Source organism: Podarcis vaucheri, assembly GCF_965113315.1.
Source record: "Podarcis vaucheri genome assembly, chromosome: 3".
NCBI lineage: Eukaryota > Metazoa > Chordata > Lepidosauria > Squamata > Lacertidae > Podarcis > Podarcis vaucheri.
This window is the reverse complement of record NC_138761.1, coordinates 28,716,997-28,730,489: the sequence shown is the minus strand read 5'-3', so window position 1 is coordinate 28,730,489 and position 13,493 is coordinate 28,716,997. Positions and strand designations below refer to the sequence as shown.

The 13,493-nt window shown below is 39.7% G+C and overlaps 1 protein-coding gene across 4 annotated transcripts in view; it reads right to left on the bottom strand.

Annotated features, from left to right (window-relative positions):
* KCNK2 (potassium two pore domain channel subfamily K member 2) overlaps positions 1–13,493 on the bottom strand; it is a 126,671-nt gene that overhangs the window by 59,061 nt on the left and 54,117 nt on the right. For all 4 annotated transcript variants that reach the window (XM_082217785.1, XM_082217786.1, XM_082217788.1 and 1 more), the window contains exon 3: positions 9,597–9,708. In XM_082217785.1, coding sequence (XP_082073911.1) covers positions 9,597–9,708 — 112 coding nt within the window. The remainder of the gene's footprint in view (positions 1–9,596; positions 9,709–13,493) is intronic.

Sequence of the window (13,493 nt, the reverse complement as noted above, 5' to 3'; positions counted from 1 at the left end):
AACACTCCTCCATGGATACATACTCCACCTTTTTTTCAAGGACGTTTGACCACCATAATTGATATTTTCACTATAGTTCCTCTGATAAGCTTCCTGGAACAAAGTCTAAAACATACTTTTGTAACTCCAGCTATTTAACAGCTATGAGATCACCCCAAGCTACATGTTTGTTGACACCATCAGTGAACTCCAAAACAATGATGAAGTAAGTTTTCCCTTTTGCAGCCCACTTATAGCATTTGTTTTCATTCCCCAATGGAAGTTCTGAAGCTTCTCTGAAAAAAATTATAATTCTCAAATGAATAATTTGCAGTGAAAGGAGGTCTGCGTGAGCTGGATTCAATATATGCCTTTGTGCTTTTATCTTCATGGATGGAGATCTGTTCCTGGCTTTATATTCTAGTTTTAGAACAAAAAACACTGTTTGCTATGTCTGAACTAAACAGGATGCTGCAGTTTCTTGCACACGGCAGTCAAAAGCTGCTCAACTCTATAGCAATGCAGCAACTGAGGGCTTATTCACACTTGCCTTTCGCCTTGCTGTTTCCAGGCACAGGTCCACACTTAAGGCTTTTGCCCCACAGCTTTCTCTGTGAAAATCCATTCTTTAGTGCTCAATTGGGGCAAATGTCAATTTGGGTTCTCCACAGATTGCCATTTGTTCCAGTTGAACTTTAAAAAGCGGGTTTTCGTAGGGATAGCTCTGGAGCAAAGAAAAAAGGCAATAAAGGGAACTTGGACACAAAACTTTAAAGAGTGGACACCACCTGGAAAGAATTGAAGAAAGGTAAGTGTGGATGAGCTCAAGATGCAATCTATGGTTTCATTGGTAACTGCTAGGCAGAACTGCTATAACAGTAACCTTTACATCAACCTTAAATCATGGGGTGTTCAGAGGTCCTGCAGAACCAATATCACTTTCTGATGAGGACATGCTCAGCTGGCATGGAGCATCCATATCAAGGGCAGCGCGTTAATTGGTCCCCAGATTAAACTGCAGATGCAGTTCTCAGTTGGCGCATAAACTGGCACACAATTAAGGAACATGTGCGTGCAGGACTTAAATCTCTTCCCCCTGCAATCTATTAGCACATGAAAAAATAAAAGAGCCTTTGGTCTGGCATGTTTTGTTTTGATCAATTATCCATGTGACTGACAAACTGCAACACTATCTGCTTCCTATTCATTAAACAGATGTCTAAATTGAATTATAAGCTATTATATTGCACCTTGTAATTATATATTTGCCACTCAGGGTTCATGACTTCCACAGCATGTGATAAAAAGGGACAACTCCATTTTAATTAGCCCAGTGTGCTATTTTTAGAAAAGTTTGATCACCTGCAGGACAGATTTATTATTATTTTTTAAAAAAGTGTGTGGGGCAAGTTAATGGTTACATTAACCATGCACTAAGATGGCATAAAAAGACAGGTGTGCAAACATGCAAATGTTTAAATCAGAAATTAAGAATAGCTTTGTAAACTTGTAAGGTATCAACAAAAGGCTATAGCTGGCACATCTGTGCAAGGATTAGAATTGGCACATTTGTGATTTCATAAAGCATAGGGGACAGAAGGTACCAGCAGTTCTAGTTCTGAAAACATGACAAGAATCAAGCAAATAAAGGATAGATTTACTTCAGCTCTCCTACAAAAGCCACTACTGTTTTTGAGAGCCCTTTAACTGGGGTTTGGAGAAGTATTTCTTCCCAAATGCAATGATGATTCAGAAGAAAACAGTCCTGAACCATTAACTCAAGAGAAAATATCCAAGTTTCAAAAATTCAGTTACTAAAAATATAAAGAATATTAACCCAGCTTTTCTGACCAGTGCAATCCTATCCCTGAGTTAAGAACTGAATAAGGATAGGTACATTTGCTGGTACATTTTATCATATGTGGTAGAGTAGCAAAGGGATTTTGGGAGATGATACATAATGAGACGGCAAAAAAAATATTTCAGAGGTCTCTCCCAAAAAGACCAGAAACTTTTTTCCTATGGATAATTGGACTTGATGTACCAAATAATCAAAGGAGTTTGTTTCTGTATGTGACTACTACAGCAAGAGTACTATATGCCCCAAAATGGTGGGAGGATGAAGCTCCTACGAAAGAAGAGTGTAAGTTGAAATTGATGAAATATGCTGAATTAGCAAGTTTAACAAGTAAAATAAATTAGAGAACAAGACGAGGCAGCCTTCAAGGAGGATTGGAAAATGTTTGTATATTATTTTTAAAATTATCATAAGCATGTTAAGATGCTTGCAGGTTTGGAATAAGCTCAGCAGTAAAAGTTTTTCTGAGAATAAGGTGGAGGAAGAAGGTATAGATTATCTATAATATGCAGCAGCAATAGATAATTAGAGGAAACCATGGAAGGGTGGAAGGGAAGTCGATTATCTGGGAATTATATATCGGAAAAGGTTTGACTAATTGTATTTCATTTTTGGAATATAGATATATATTTAAGTACAGGATTGCTAAATCCCTTATTGCAGTACGGTTCCAGCATAGTTGCAGAAGGATAGTGAAACTATGACATATGCTTATGGGAAACCTGTGGTCTTCCAGAGCTTGTTGGTCTCCAACTCCCATCACCCCTAGCCAGTATGACCAGTGGTCAGGAATGATTGGAGTTGTGGTCCAGAAACATCTGGAGAGCCACAGGCTCCCCACCTCTGCTTTAAGGTGTGAGCAGATTGAGGTAGCCAAATTTGCATTATGTTATACATTTTTTGTGAGAAGCAGAAGCTTTAATTGGATTTTCTGCCTCAAGCACCTAGATCATTTGTGTGAATTGATCCTTGCTCTTTTCAGTGTTGGACTATAACACACCAATATGACCTGGGACTTCAAATGAAAACAAAAAAAGAATACATATGAGAAGTCATTTCAGGGAAAATCAGCATTACAGAATTGGGATACTTCCAGAGATACTTGAAGCATGCCATGTTGGATTTTAAGGGTCTTGTTAAACTTTGGTCAAGAACCCAAGTATCCAAGAGGAAAGAAAGAATGCAAGAGTTAGTCAGGGTTCAAGTGCTGTTACTGACTATAAGAACTTTTCTGGAAAATGTGTTGCGTCTCAGAATTCAAAAATAGACCAATCTTAGGTGAACAACCACTTGTCGCTATACTCAAACAAAACCACAAGCCTGCTTGACAGAACCAGTCATGGCACCACTAAAAACAGTGCATATTTAGCTTTATGAATTCTTTAGGGCTTCTCTTAGATGCCTGCTCAAGAAAATCCTTCAGCTGCTGCTTCATAGGCCTAAAGGGAAGTATATTGCTTCTGAACACCAAATACTAGTGGTGGCTAAGACAATCACATCTGCTTGCGAATGTCCTTGAACAATGAGCCGCCCTAGAAACAGAATGTTGGGCTTGGGAATTCCACCAAATCCAGTGCTAACAAGACAAGTTCAGATTACAGCGGTGGCCAGGAGGGCTTTTTACCACTTTATTCTGGTGTACTGTGACCCTGTGGCAATGCTTTAGTTACTCGTGCACTAGCGACACCAGCCCAGGCTACCATGTGTAATGCAGTTTTAATGATGGCTTGGAAACTTCAATCCATGCAAAATGCAGCCAACAGGGTACTGCTAGGTGCTTGGCGGTAAGAACGTATGATATGATAACTATGTTGTATCAGTTACAGTGGTTGCCAGTGCATTTCTGTGCTCAATTTATGGTGCTGGTGTTAACCTTACAGCCCTAAATGGTTTTGGACCAGATGACCACCATCCATATCAGCATTCCTGCATGCAGAAATCAACTTCTAAGAACTTGTATACCCACCTGTAAAAGCATTCGTGCTTGCAGGCACAAAGGAGAAGACTTTTTCAGTGGTGCCCCCCCCCCCCCACATTTGTGGAAATCTGTTCCAACTGGGATTTGACAGGCTCTCCACATCTGCTGGAGTTGGAAGTGTTAGGAGGCTGCTTCTGGTATGCATTACCTTCCTTGGACCTATACTTACCTATTCTATTCTCCCCCACTCACCTCCAAGGTTGGACACTGAAAATTCTGTTGCTATTTGTATTGTTTTGACTGGTGTATTTTATGTATTGTAATATTACTGTATATTTATTTTGTGTTAATATTGTTCACTGCTTTGGGGACCTTAGGCTGAGAAGTAGTATATAAATAAACCACACCATACAACACGATCTCACTACTATGTCAAGATTTAGCTTATTGCATCATGCAAAACACCTCATGGTTATTTTGTGTCAATTTTTTTTTTACATATTGTTATAAATATGCTCAATTTATATATCATTGTAAGCTAGTTTAAAGAAAGCCCCCACCCCAGAAGTTATTGCTTTAACTATATTGAATAAATAAATGCAAATAACTATGTTTCAAAAGGTGTGGTCATTTTTTTAAAAAAAGACCTCCTAAATTTCAATTTCAGAATTAAAATGCTTCAGAGTTTTTTTTTGTTTGTTTTCATATCAACTGTCAAAAGCCCATATTTAGAACCAAAATTTAAGCATGACAAAATTCCAGCTCTGCTGTAGTAGGTAATAGCTTCATGATATAATGAGCTTCTAGAGCTATTATCAACTGACACTTGCCAAAAAATGTAGATAATTATCCCAACACAGGCTTATTTTTTTGCTACTTGTGCATGCCATGCAACCTCAGGGAGCACCCTCTTCCCATATATTCTCCAAATGGACATATTTAATTTGACCCTTGCTAGCCCTTTACATTCCAATATGTTACTGGGAGGGGGTGGGGGTGCCTTTTTCTGGAATCTGTAAATACAGCTTGGAATGTGTCACTGAGGAAGATTTTTTTTGGGGGGGGGTTAGAAGAATGTGATCTTTGGCTGCATGAAACAGTGAATGCAAGGTCAAAAAGAATCAATACTCAAGGAGAAAAGGGGATGTTGGAAGGGGAGAGTAGTTGAGAATCATAAAAAGAGAAACAGCATAGATATACTAAGAATACTGAAGAAGAGGAGGAAGAGGAAGAGGAAAAGGAAGAGGAAGAGGAAGAGGAAGAAGAAGAAGAAGAAGAGGAAGAAGAGGAGGAGGAGGAGAGATTATAATCTTTGGGGTTTCATTCTTAACTATATTATTTCATCTTTGTCAGTGACTAGCCCTGTTTAACATATTTGAGATGTTATATTGCCTCAACTTGGAAAAGTGACTACACACACACACACACACACACACAATTAGTGCTTTTTTCTAGGGAGATGCAGGAGTACACATAGCCTTAAACATTTTGTGAATCTAAGTTTGGCCTCATTGAAGGGCAGTATTTCAATGAGTAGGAAAATGAGAGTACCCCTAAACATTTTTTAAGAAAAAAAGCACTATATATAACAGAAGGTTGTAGCCTGTTGAGCAAGTGAGCAAACTCAGCTGCTTTACTTGTTGGTAAACCATTGTTTCCCTTGAGAAATACGTACTAGCTTTCAAAACACTTCAGAACTGAAGATACTATTTTGTCTGTACTGCCACTCTGTTGTACACCCCCACACCCCCGTCCCTCAAACCTACTCTAGCCAAGACTAGACTTCATTCCAGACTTGGTCAGTTTCTGCAAGAAGAGTGGCACGGGGAGAGAGAGAAAAGGAAAGAAAGTTATCCAAATCAGTATAACTCTGCTCCCCCACCATAACCACCAAAACCCCACAAGTCTTGTTTGGATAGAACGGATACTTGCTTATCTCACATGTGCAGTGGTCAAGATAAGGATGGGGAGAATCTCCATAAGCTCGATTAGGAATTATTTGGTATTTATTTATTTAAATATTTCTATCCCACCTTTGTGCCTCATTCCAGGCAATTACAACTCATAACGATCTGCACAACTGTTTTCAAAATACCATACTCCAAAAAACAACAACAAATGAAACACTTGAACCATAAAAAGATGTAACATAGCACACAGTGACTCCAGTCTATATGTCTAGCACAACGCAACATGATTAAGGCTACAATCCTAAGCACACTTGCCTGGAAGTTAGCTGAACACAAACTTTATTTCTTGGGAGTAAGCACCATTGAACACAACAAGACTTTCATCTGAGTATATATTTGCATGGGATTCTGTTGTTAGATCTTCACTGGATGTGAAGTCAAGCTTGCTTTATTGTTGTGAGGTTTAAATACCTCCAGCAAAAGAAAAGTCCACCACCTCCACCCAAGGCAGTCTGTTCCATGCTCAAATAGCTCTTTTAATTTCATTGTACACAGGTTGTACATTGACAATAAAGTAGTTGTTGTTGTTGTTATTATTATTATTATTATTATTATTATTATTATTTGGAAGCTTCTAACGTTTCTAAGTTCTGAGCATGGATGATGTGTGTTTTAACTGATTTTATCTATATCGTACCTTGTGTAACCTTGTTATGCACTACAGTTAAGCAGCATATAAATTGTTGAAGCAAACAAAATACATTGCCAAAGTGACTTGGGGCTGAATCGTAAACAAGGTCAGTTTTCCAGCTGGTGTCCTCCCAGTTCAATAATGTGATAATTGGTTCTTAGAACTCATGATCTGAAAACTATTTCCCTGGATTCTTTTATCAGGCAGAATTTTCACTTGTTCAAAATGGTCAAGAAGAATATTTGCCTAACATTTCACAACACTACAGTTCATTCAGACCTTCCCTTGGCACTTTGCTTAATAAAGTGGTACTCAAAATATGCAAAACGAGAAGCTGTAACGTAAGCTCTCTCTTCCTCTTTCTCTCATTAACAGGCCAATTCTGGCTTCCAGAGAACATAGTGTTGCAACATTTTGTGCATTTTTAAAGGTAGCTTTTGTTCCTTGCACCAATGAGAAGGATGCACCAAAGGAACTTGCATCAGCATAATTTAGAAGATTTGCTAAGTGTACATAAGCTAGTTTATGTGAACATAGCTAGTGTACTTAGCATTCTCCATCAATTAATGAAAAGAGAATTTGAATGCAAAATTATCCAAGAGGTGAGAAACAGCAGCAGATGGCATGATGGGGCACCGCTGCTGACTTGACCTCCGATCTGGTGCATCACAGATCCTTACCAAGACAAAGAAGAGAGAGGCACCAAGGTTAGAGCAGTAAAAGGCAACTCCTCCCATGGGTTTTGTTTTTTTCAGATCAGGAAACTTAGGCAGCCAGCGCTCTAGAAATGTTTATTTGAAAGAAAAATCCACATACATCACCATCCCCACCTCACAACAACTAAGAAACCTTAACTCTACCTCCATCAAACTTTTGATGCTAATACATATCAGCTCAAACTTCTGAGCTACTACATATAATTGTTCCAACATTTGAAAATAAGAGGAATGTTATGATCTACTATCACATGCTTGAACTCCCCATTGGCATCATTCCCATTCTCATGGCTACCACAGTTCTTGCTTCTACTGGCTCTTCAAGCCCTGATTACCACATTTTTGTTTACATGCAACATACACTGTTACAACTGTTAGCGTTTGTACACATGCAGACCTAGAAGCTTCAGGGCCTCAAACAGCATGGTCAGTTGCAAGCAGGACAGGCCACACATCAAACCACTGATACCCAGCTCAAATTTGCAGCTCTGCACATATTTCATATGAATGCATCATATTCATATCCACCCTGCCAGCAGGAAGAGGGTTAATAGTACAATTCCCCATTGTTCAGCTGAATCAATAAACTACATAACAAGATAGAAAATGTTCTGACCTCAGAAGAAATGCTTGTGCCCACAGGGGACATAGACTAGAGAGAGAAACATTATTTACAATAAAATTTCGTTTGAACTCAGTAGACCAGGTCTCTAATCACAAATGTGGATCTTCAAGGATTTACTTTAGTCTGCTAAGTGCTAGCTCAAACCTGCCATCAACCATGGCATACCTTCCAGAATGCCAATAATTGCTTGCTATCTTTTTAGTTTTAGGACTTGAAGTAGCTTTGCATGACCTTATATTGTAAAGACCAGAAGAAAGCTGGAGATCGTCACACCTAGTGTGGGATTTGAATTTATTGCAAAGTCTCAGGAGGAGCTACCAATAAACACACATTATCCTATTCAATACTGAAGGCGGTTTGTTCCATATTCAAAGCAACTGATGTGCACCAGGCCATTAGTGACTGTAGGGCATTCAGAAGACAGTTTAAGCAAGCCAGCTCTAAAGCAGGTTGTTATAGAGGCAATACGATACAGTGGCGCCTCGCAAGACGAAATTAATTCGTTCTGCGAGTTTTTTCGTCTTGCGAATTTTTCGTCTTGCGAAGCATGGTCAAGTCGCAACTGCACCTCTTCAAGCGGTTTTAAGAAAAAGGAAACAAACTTGCAAGACGTTTTCGTCCTGCGAAGCAAGCCCATAGGGAAATTCGTCTTGCGAAGCAACTCAAAAAACGAAAAACTCTTTCGTCTTGCGAGTTTTTCGTCTTCCGAGGCATTCATCTTGCGAGGTACCACTGTATGCCCAGACTGAGGAAGCTGCCTCAGGTGGCAGAATCCAAGGGGCACCTGCACCACCACCAGAGAAGCAAACAGAAGTGGCCGTGGCAGCTTCCAGTTTCTAGCAAAATCTTGTGAGAGTCCTGCAAGTCAATGTCACAGGGCTCTTGCAAGATCTTGCCAGAACCTGGAAGCTGCAGCCGCATGATCCTGGCAAGTGAGGCTTTGGCGGGGGCAACCAGAGGAGTGGGTAGCACAAGCATGCAGCACATGCACAGGGCAGCACTTTCACATTTTGCCACAGGTGGCAAAACGGGCCAGGCCGTCCCTGCATCTACCATGGGTTGCATGCCCTTAAACAACTGCCTATCAGTTACCCTGGAGAAGCTAATGTTCAATAATATTTCTAGTGATCTTTTTTTTTTCAGTTCTCTTTCTTCGTGCCATTCATAACATTGCAAACTTCTGCCTCCTTCACCGGGAAGGGGGGGAGTCTACATTCCTCCTCTGTGTGTCCATTTTGCTGTCAAATATGGAGCTGCCTCATCCCTCATCCCTCCTTCTCTGTGCATATTTAAACACATGAACCTGCCATCATTGTGTCTAGTTTGGCATGGTGCTACTGCCCATTGAGCATCTGAAGTGAAGGATGCACAACATTAACAAGGTTATGAAGAATATTTGTCATGAGCTGTTGCAAGCTACTAAAAGCCTAATACAACCCACTATGGTTAAATCTGAGTTTGCCTGCTACAGCTTTATAATAAAAATGCATTTCCCAAAGAGGCTGATTACTTAGAATGTTGAAAACATTGAACATATATATTAATTCTAGACAATATTGTCTAGAATTATGTCACTTATAGAGACCCAAATCAACAGCTTAAAGCACAAGCTTGTTTTAAAACATGAATAATCAAATAATTGGTGTAAACAGTGTACTAATGAACTGCACCTTTCATATAAACCTACTTTCTATTAAAGTTTTTATATCATTTATTGAATCTTATAAATGTAAGTGTGCATGTCTAATGAAAACTGTTTTTGCCAACATATCTGAACTTAAAATATAAAAACACTATTAAAATAGACAAACAAAATCTGCCAAACGAAAACATATATTGTAAACTAAATTTGTTTTAGGTAATACACTCTTCAAAATAGAATAATAAGTTTTATCCTACCTATGGTGGTAATAACAGTGCCAGCAAAGAAGAAGGAACTTCCCAAATCCCAATGACTGTTAGACGTGTTTCCTTTAGGATTGACTCCTGCATTTATTGCTGCCACTACTTGCTGCAAGTTTAAAGAGATATTTGTCAATATTTGTCAATATTTATGAAACATAATCAAGAATGTTAGAATACAGTGTTTTGTATGGCTTGTGAAGATAAAATAACTTCTCAAATGTCAGCCAATGAAAGAAAGAGAGAAACAGACAGAAATTTTGGATGGCGTTATTCAACTGGCTTCACTTTTAGCAGCATCTAACCTAAGCTTGAAATATGATTAAATTCAAAATATTACTCATTTTTGCATCTCTTGGTTACTCTTCATGTCTTCTATTGCTATGAAATCAAGAGTTTGATTGTTGCGTCCCTAGAGGTTCAATGCAGAGGCTAACTGTTGATGTTAGAGGGCAGAGAAAGCCTCTAAATTCAAGTTTCCTGAAAATTCTCTTGATCCTAACTGAGAACTATCACATGGGCATTTAATGGCTATTATACAATGCAACATATACTTAGAGCCTGGGAGATCTAACAGCATAGCATTTTGTTTCCTCCTCTCTTGCTGTATTGGTCACGTTTTGCGTTCCTGGGACTCCAAACTGCCTGAAGCTTCCATCTCTGATCTAACACCAAAGGCCATGGCTGGCTTTGATTATTGTGGCTAATGAAAGGCACTTTGAACAGAAGCGTGATACACTCTAGAAAGTCAACAGGTGCCAGGTAAACCTCCCCCTCCTACTGAGTGGTTGCTTCAAGGAAGATGGTGAAAACAAAAACATATGCCTGGGTCAGAGGAGGCAAGTGGGAGAACTTCTGATATTTCCAGGTTCTTACGGAGAGGAAGGTATGGAATGGAGGGTATCATCATAGGAGAGAAGATGGCAGACACTTAACATTGGTTGTTCCTGCTCAGACACCTACCCACCCACACCCACACATGTAGAGACTTGAGTAGCCATGATGTTTAGATACCACCCTGCCACCTGATGGTGCTGTTACTTAATGCCAAGTCAGCCCACAAGAAAGCAACTCTCGTTCATTATTTCATCCTGGATGAGGTAGCTGGCCTGGTGTGGATTACTGAGACCTAGGTGAGCATGCTAGGGGTTTTGTGACCTTCCTGATTTTGCCTGCTTGGGTACTCAGTATAGCAACAGTACAGACCAGAGGGGAGGCTTGGCAATCATCCACATAAATTCCATCATTCTCACCAAGAAACCAATCCATCTGGGAGCTGGATGTAAGTGTTTGTACTTAGTGTTGTATTGCAAAGACAAGTCTACCACCCACCTCACTGCACAACCTCTTCCCGGACTGAGCAGGCAGAGGCAGTTCTGGTGATATGTAGGAGAACCCCATGAGAATAGCCTTGGGAGGCTTCAATATCCTCTTTATCAATAAGAGGAAACTGCATAGTGCAGAATGAGGCTGCCAGGTTGGTGACCATGTGTACCTATTCCTGAAAGCATCCCATTGGCTGCCAGTAAGCTAACAGGTCCAAGGCAAGGTGTTAGCACTAGCCTTAAGTGGCTTAGACTATTCAGGTGCAATCCAAACAATCCTGTTCACCAAGTCATTTGATAGAAAAATATACTGTTTCTTGTTATTTAACTGTTAGCATATTCAATTGCTTTTAAATGCGCTCTCTCTCGCTCTGTGTGTCACACACACACAAACCTATCTATCTATCTATCTATCTATCTATCATCTATCTGTTTTATTGTTTGTCAACTAAGGCTCCTTTGGGAGGAATGATGGGATTGAAAACAAATAAATAAATAAGCAAGCAAGCAAGCAAAATGCATATCTGGGATTTTGACACTAGGAACATATTTGGGGTTAACCTTTTGAAAGACCTGGTCGAGTTATGCTTCTGTGAATAAAAACTCTGAAACCACAGGTTTCAATGTTGAAACAGCCAATAAAATCAATGAGGTCCTACACACTAAATTGTATTTATGCACTTGCCTGCTTCATTACTCATGATTAAAACAACTCTTGAGAGCTGTCTAACTTGCACCGAAGTAAATTGCTTTATGGGTAAGGATGTCCTGTACATTTCTGGAGAAAATACTGGAATATTAATGTCAACATTAAAAACTTAAGATTTCGGATAAAATAAAAATACATGCTCAAAACAATTTGTTTGAAATAAAGCTGATGTTCAGTGCAGCTGGAAAGTATAATAAAGAAAGAACTTTACTTTTCATTGCTTCATTGAGAACTGATTTTAAAAGCTGTATTGCAAAAGAGTGCTAACTTTATTAACTTTATTATTACTTATTTATTATTATTAACTTTATTAACTTAGGTAAAATTCTACAGGCCTAAAAGTTCCTAAACCTTTATTTCATTGAATCTGTAGTTGCACACTTGATAAATGCTATTTTAGACACCAGTTCCAAATTTTGCATTAAGTTCCACTGATCTGGTTTTAATGGAACTCATTTGAAAACAAGGGTGCTTAGAATTACAGACTTGCACCCCCGATCATAGAAACACTGGGAACATATCCCCATCAGACCCATTACGCATATGTAAGAACCACTCATTTCAATAAAGCTCAGGTCCAATTTACATGTAATGAAAAGCAAGCAAGAAGAACCGCCCCATATAACATCGCATGTGCCTTGCTTCTTATACAAACATGTCGCCTTGCCTCTGTCTGCGCTGTAAGAATACCAGGGATTAGCAGCCCAGCCAGATACTTTAATGGTGTGCTACCACTGCACATACAAAAGCTGAGGGCCCAGCTTAAAATACAATTTTAGGCATGGGTGAGTAATTCTTGCCTACCCAGGACCATGTTAAAAAGGAAGCCTTTCTATGTCTACATACTTAGCATCACATCCCTATGCACCAGGTTCAGTTGTAGCACCACAAATAGGATTTATTCACTTGCATACAAACTCCAATATTATTTCTGGTACATATTTGCACCAACCTCGGATTGGGACACTAATATGCCTTTTCCTATGAGTAGTTGTGCTTCCAGGATAGCTCATGGGGTAGACAAAAGGCATATACTCCATGATTCTATTCTCTCTCTCTCTGTGTGTGTGTGTGTGTGTGTGTGTATTCTCTGTGAATGCACCATAGCTGTCAAGCTTCCCTTTTTTTGCAGGAAATTCCCTTATTCCAGCACCGTTTCCCGCTGCTTCCCGCTGCTTCCCACTGCTATCCCGGATTGTTAGATATCCCGTAGACTGTCCCCGCGACAGGTGAGGCTGCTGGTCCCTTATTTTTGAGGCTGCTGATCCCTTATTTTCAAATCTGAAAGTTGACTGCTATGGCATGCACGCACACGCACACAACTTTTTAACCCAAAGGCCCCCAAAGCGATAAATAGTATATCAATACAATCAAATTACAATCAAATACAATAAATCAGTCCTCAAAATAACAATATCAAACAGATACTAGATATGAATATATGGAAACAAAAAATAAATAAAAGAAAGCTTTTCCTAGCGAAATAATTAAAGGATGCTACCCCCAAGCAGAAACCTGAGCAGATTATAAACACTTGAAAAGCTTGCCCCAGCTACTTATCCCATTTCAATTATTATCTGTTCTCTTTTAGGCCATGTAGTCCAATCCCCTGCTTGATGCAGGAAATCCAACACTCAAGCATCCCCAACAGAGCAGGAGCAGCCGGTGTGGTGGGGGCAATGCTGAGGAGCTGCCCTCCCAACACCAGTCCGTAGCTTACCTGGACAGACACTGGCTGTGCAGCAGTGAGGTCAGCGCTGTATGAATGCACCAGTAGAAGTATGGAATGGCTCCATCAGCCCTGGCCTCACAGCCACCCAGTCCCAGCTCCAATGAATAAGCTACAGCAATGTCAGTGTC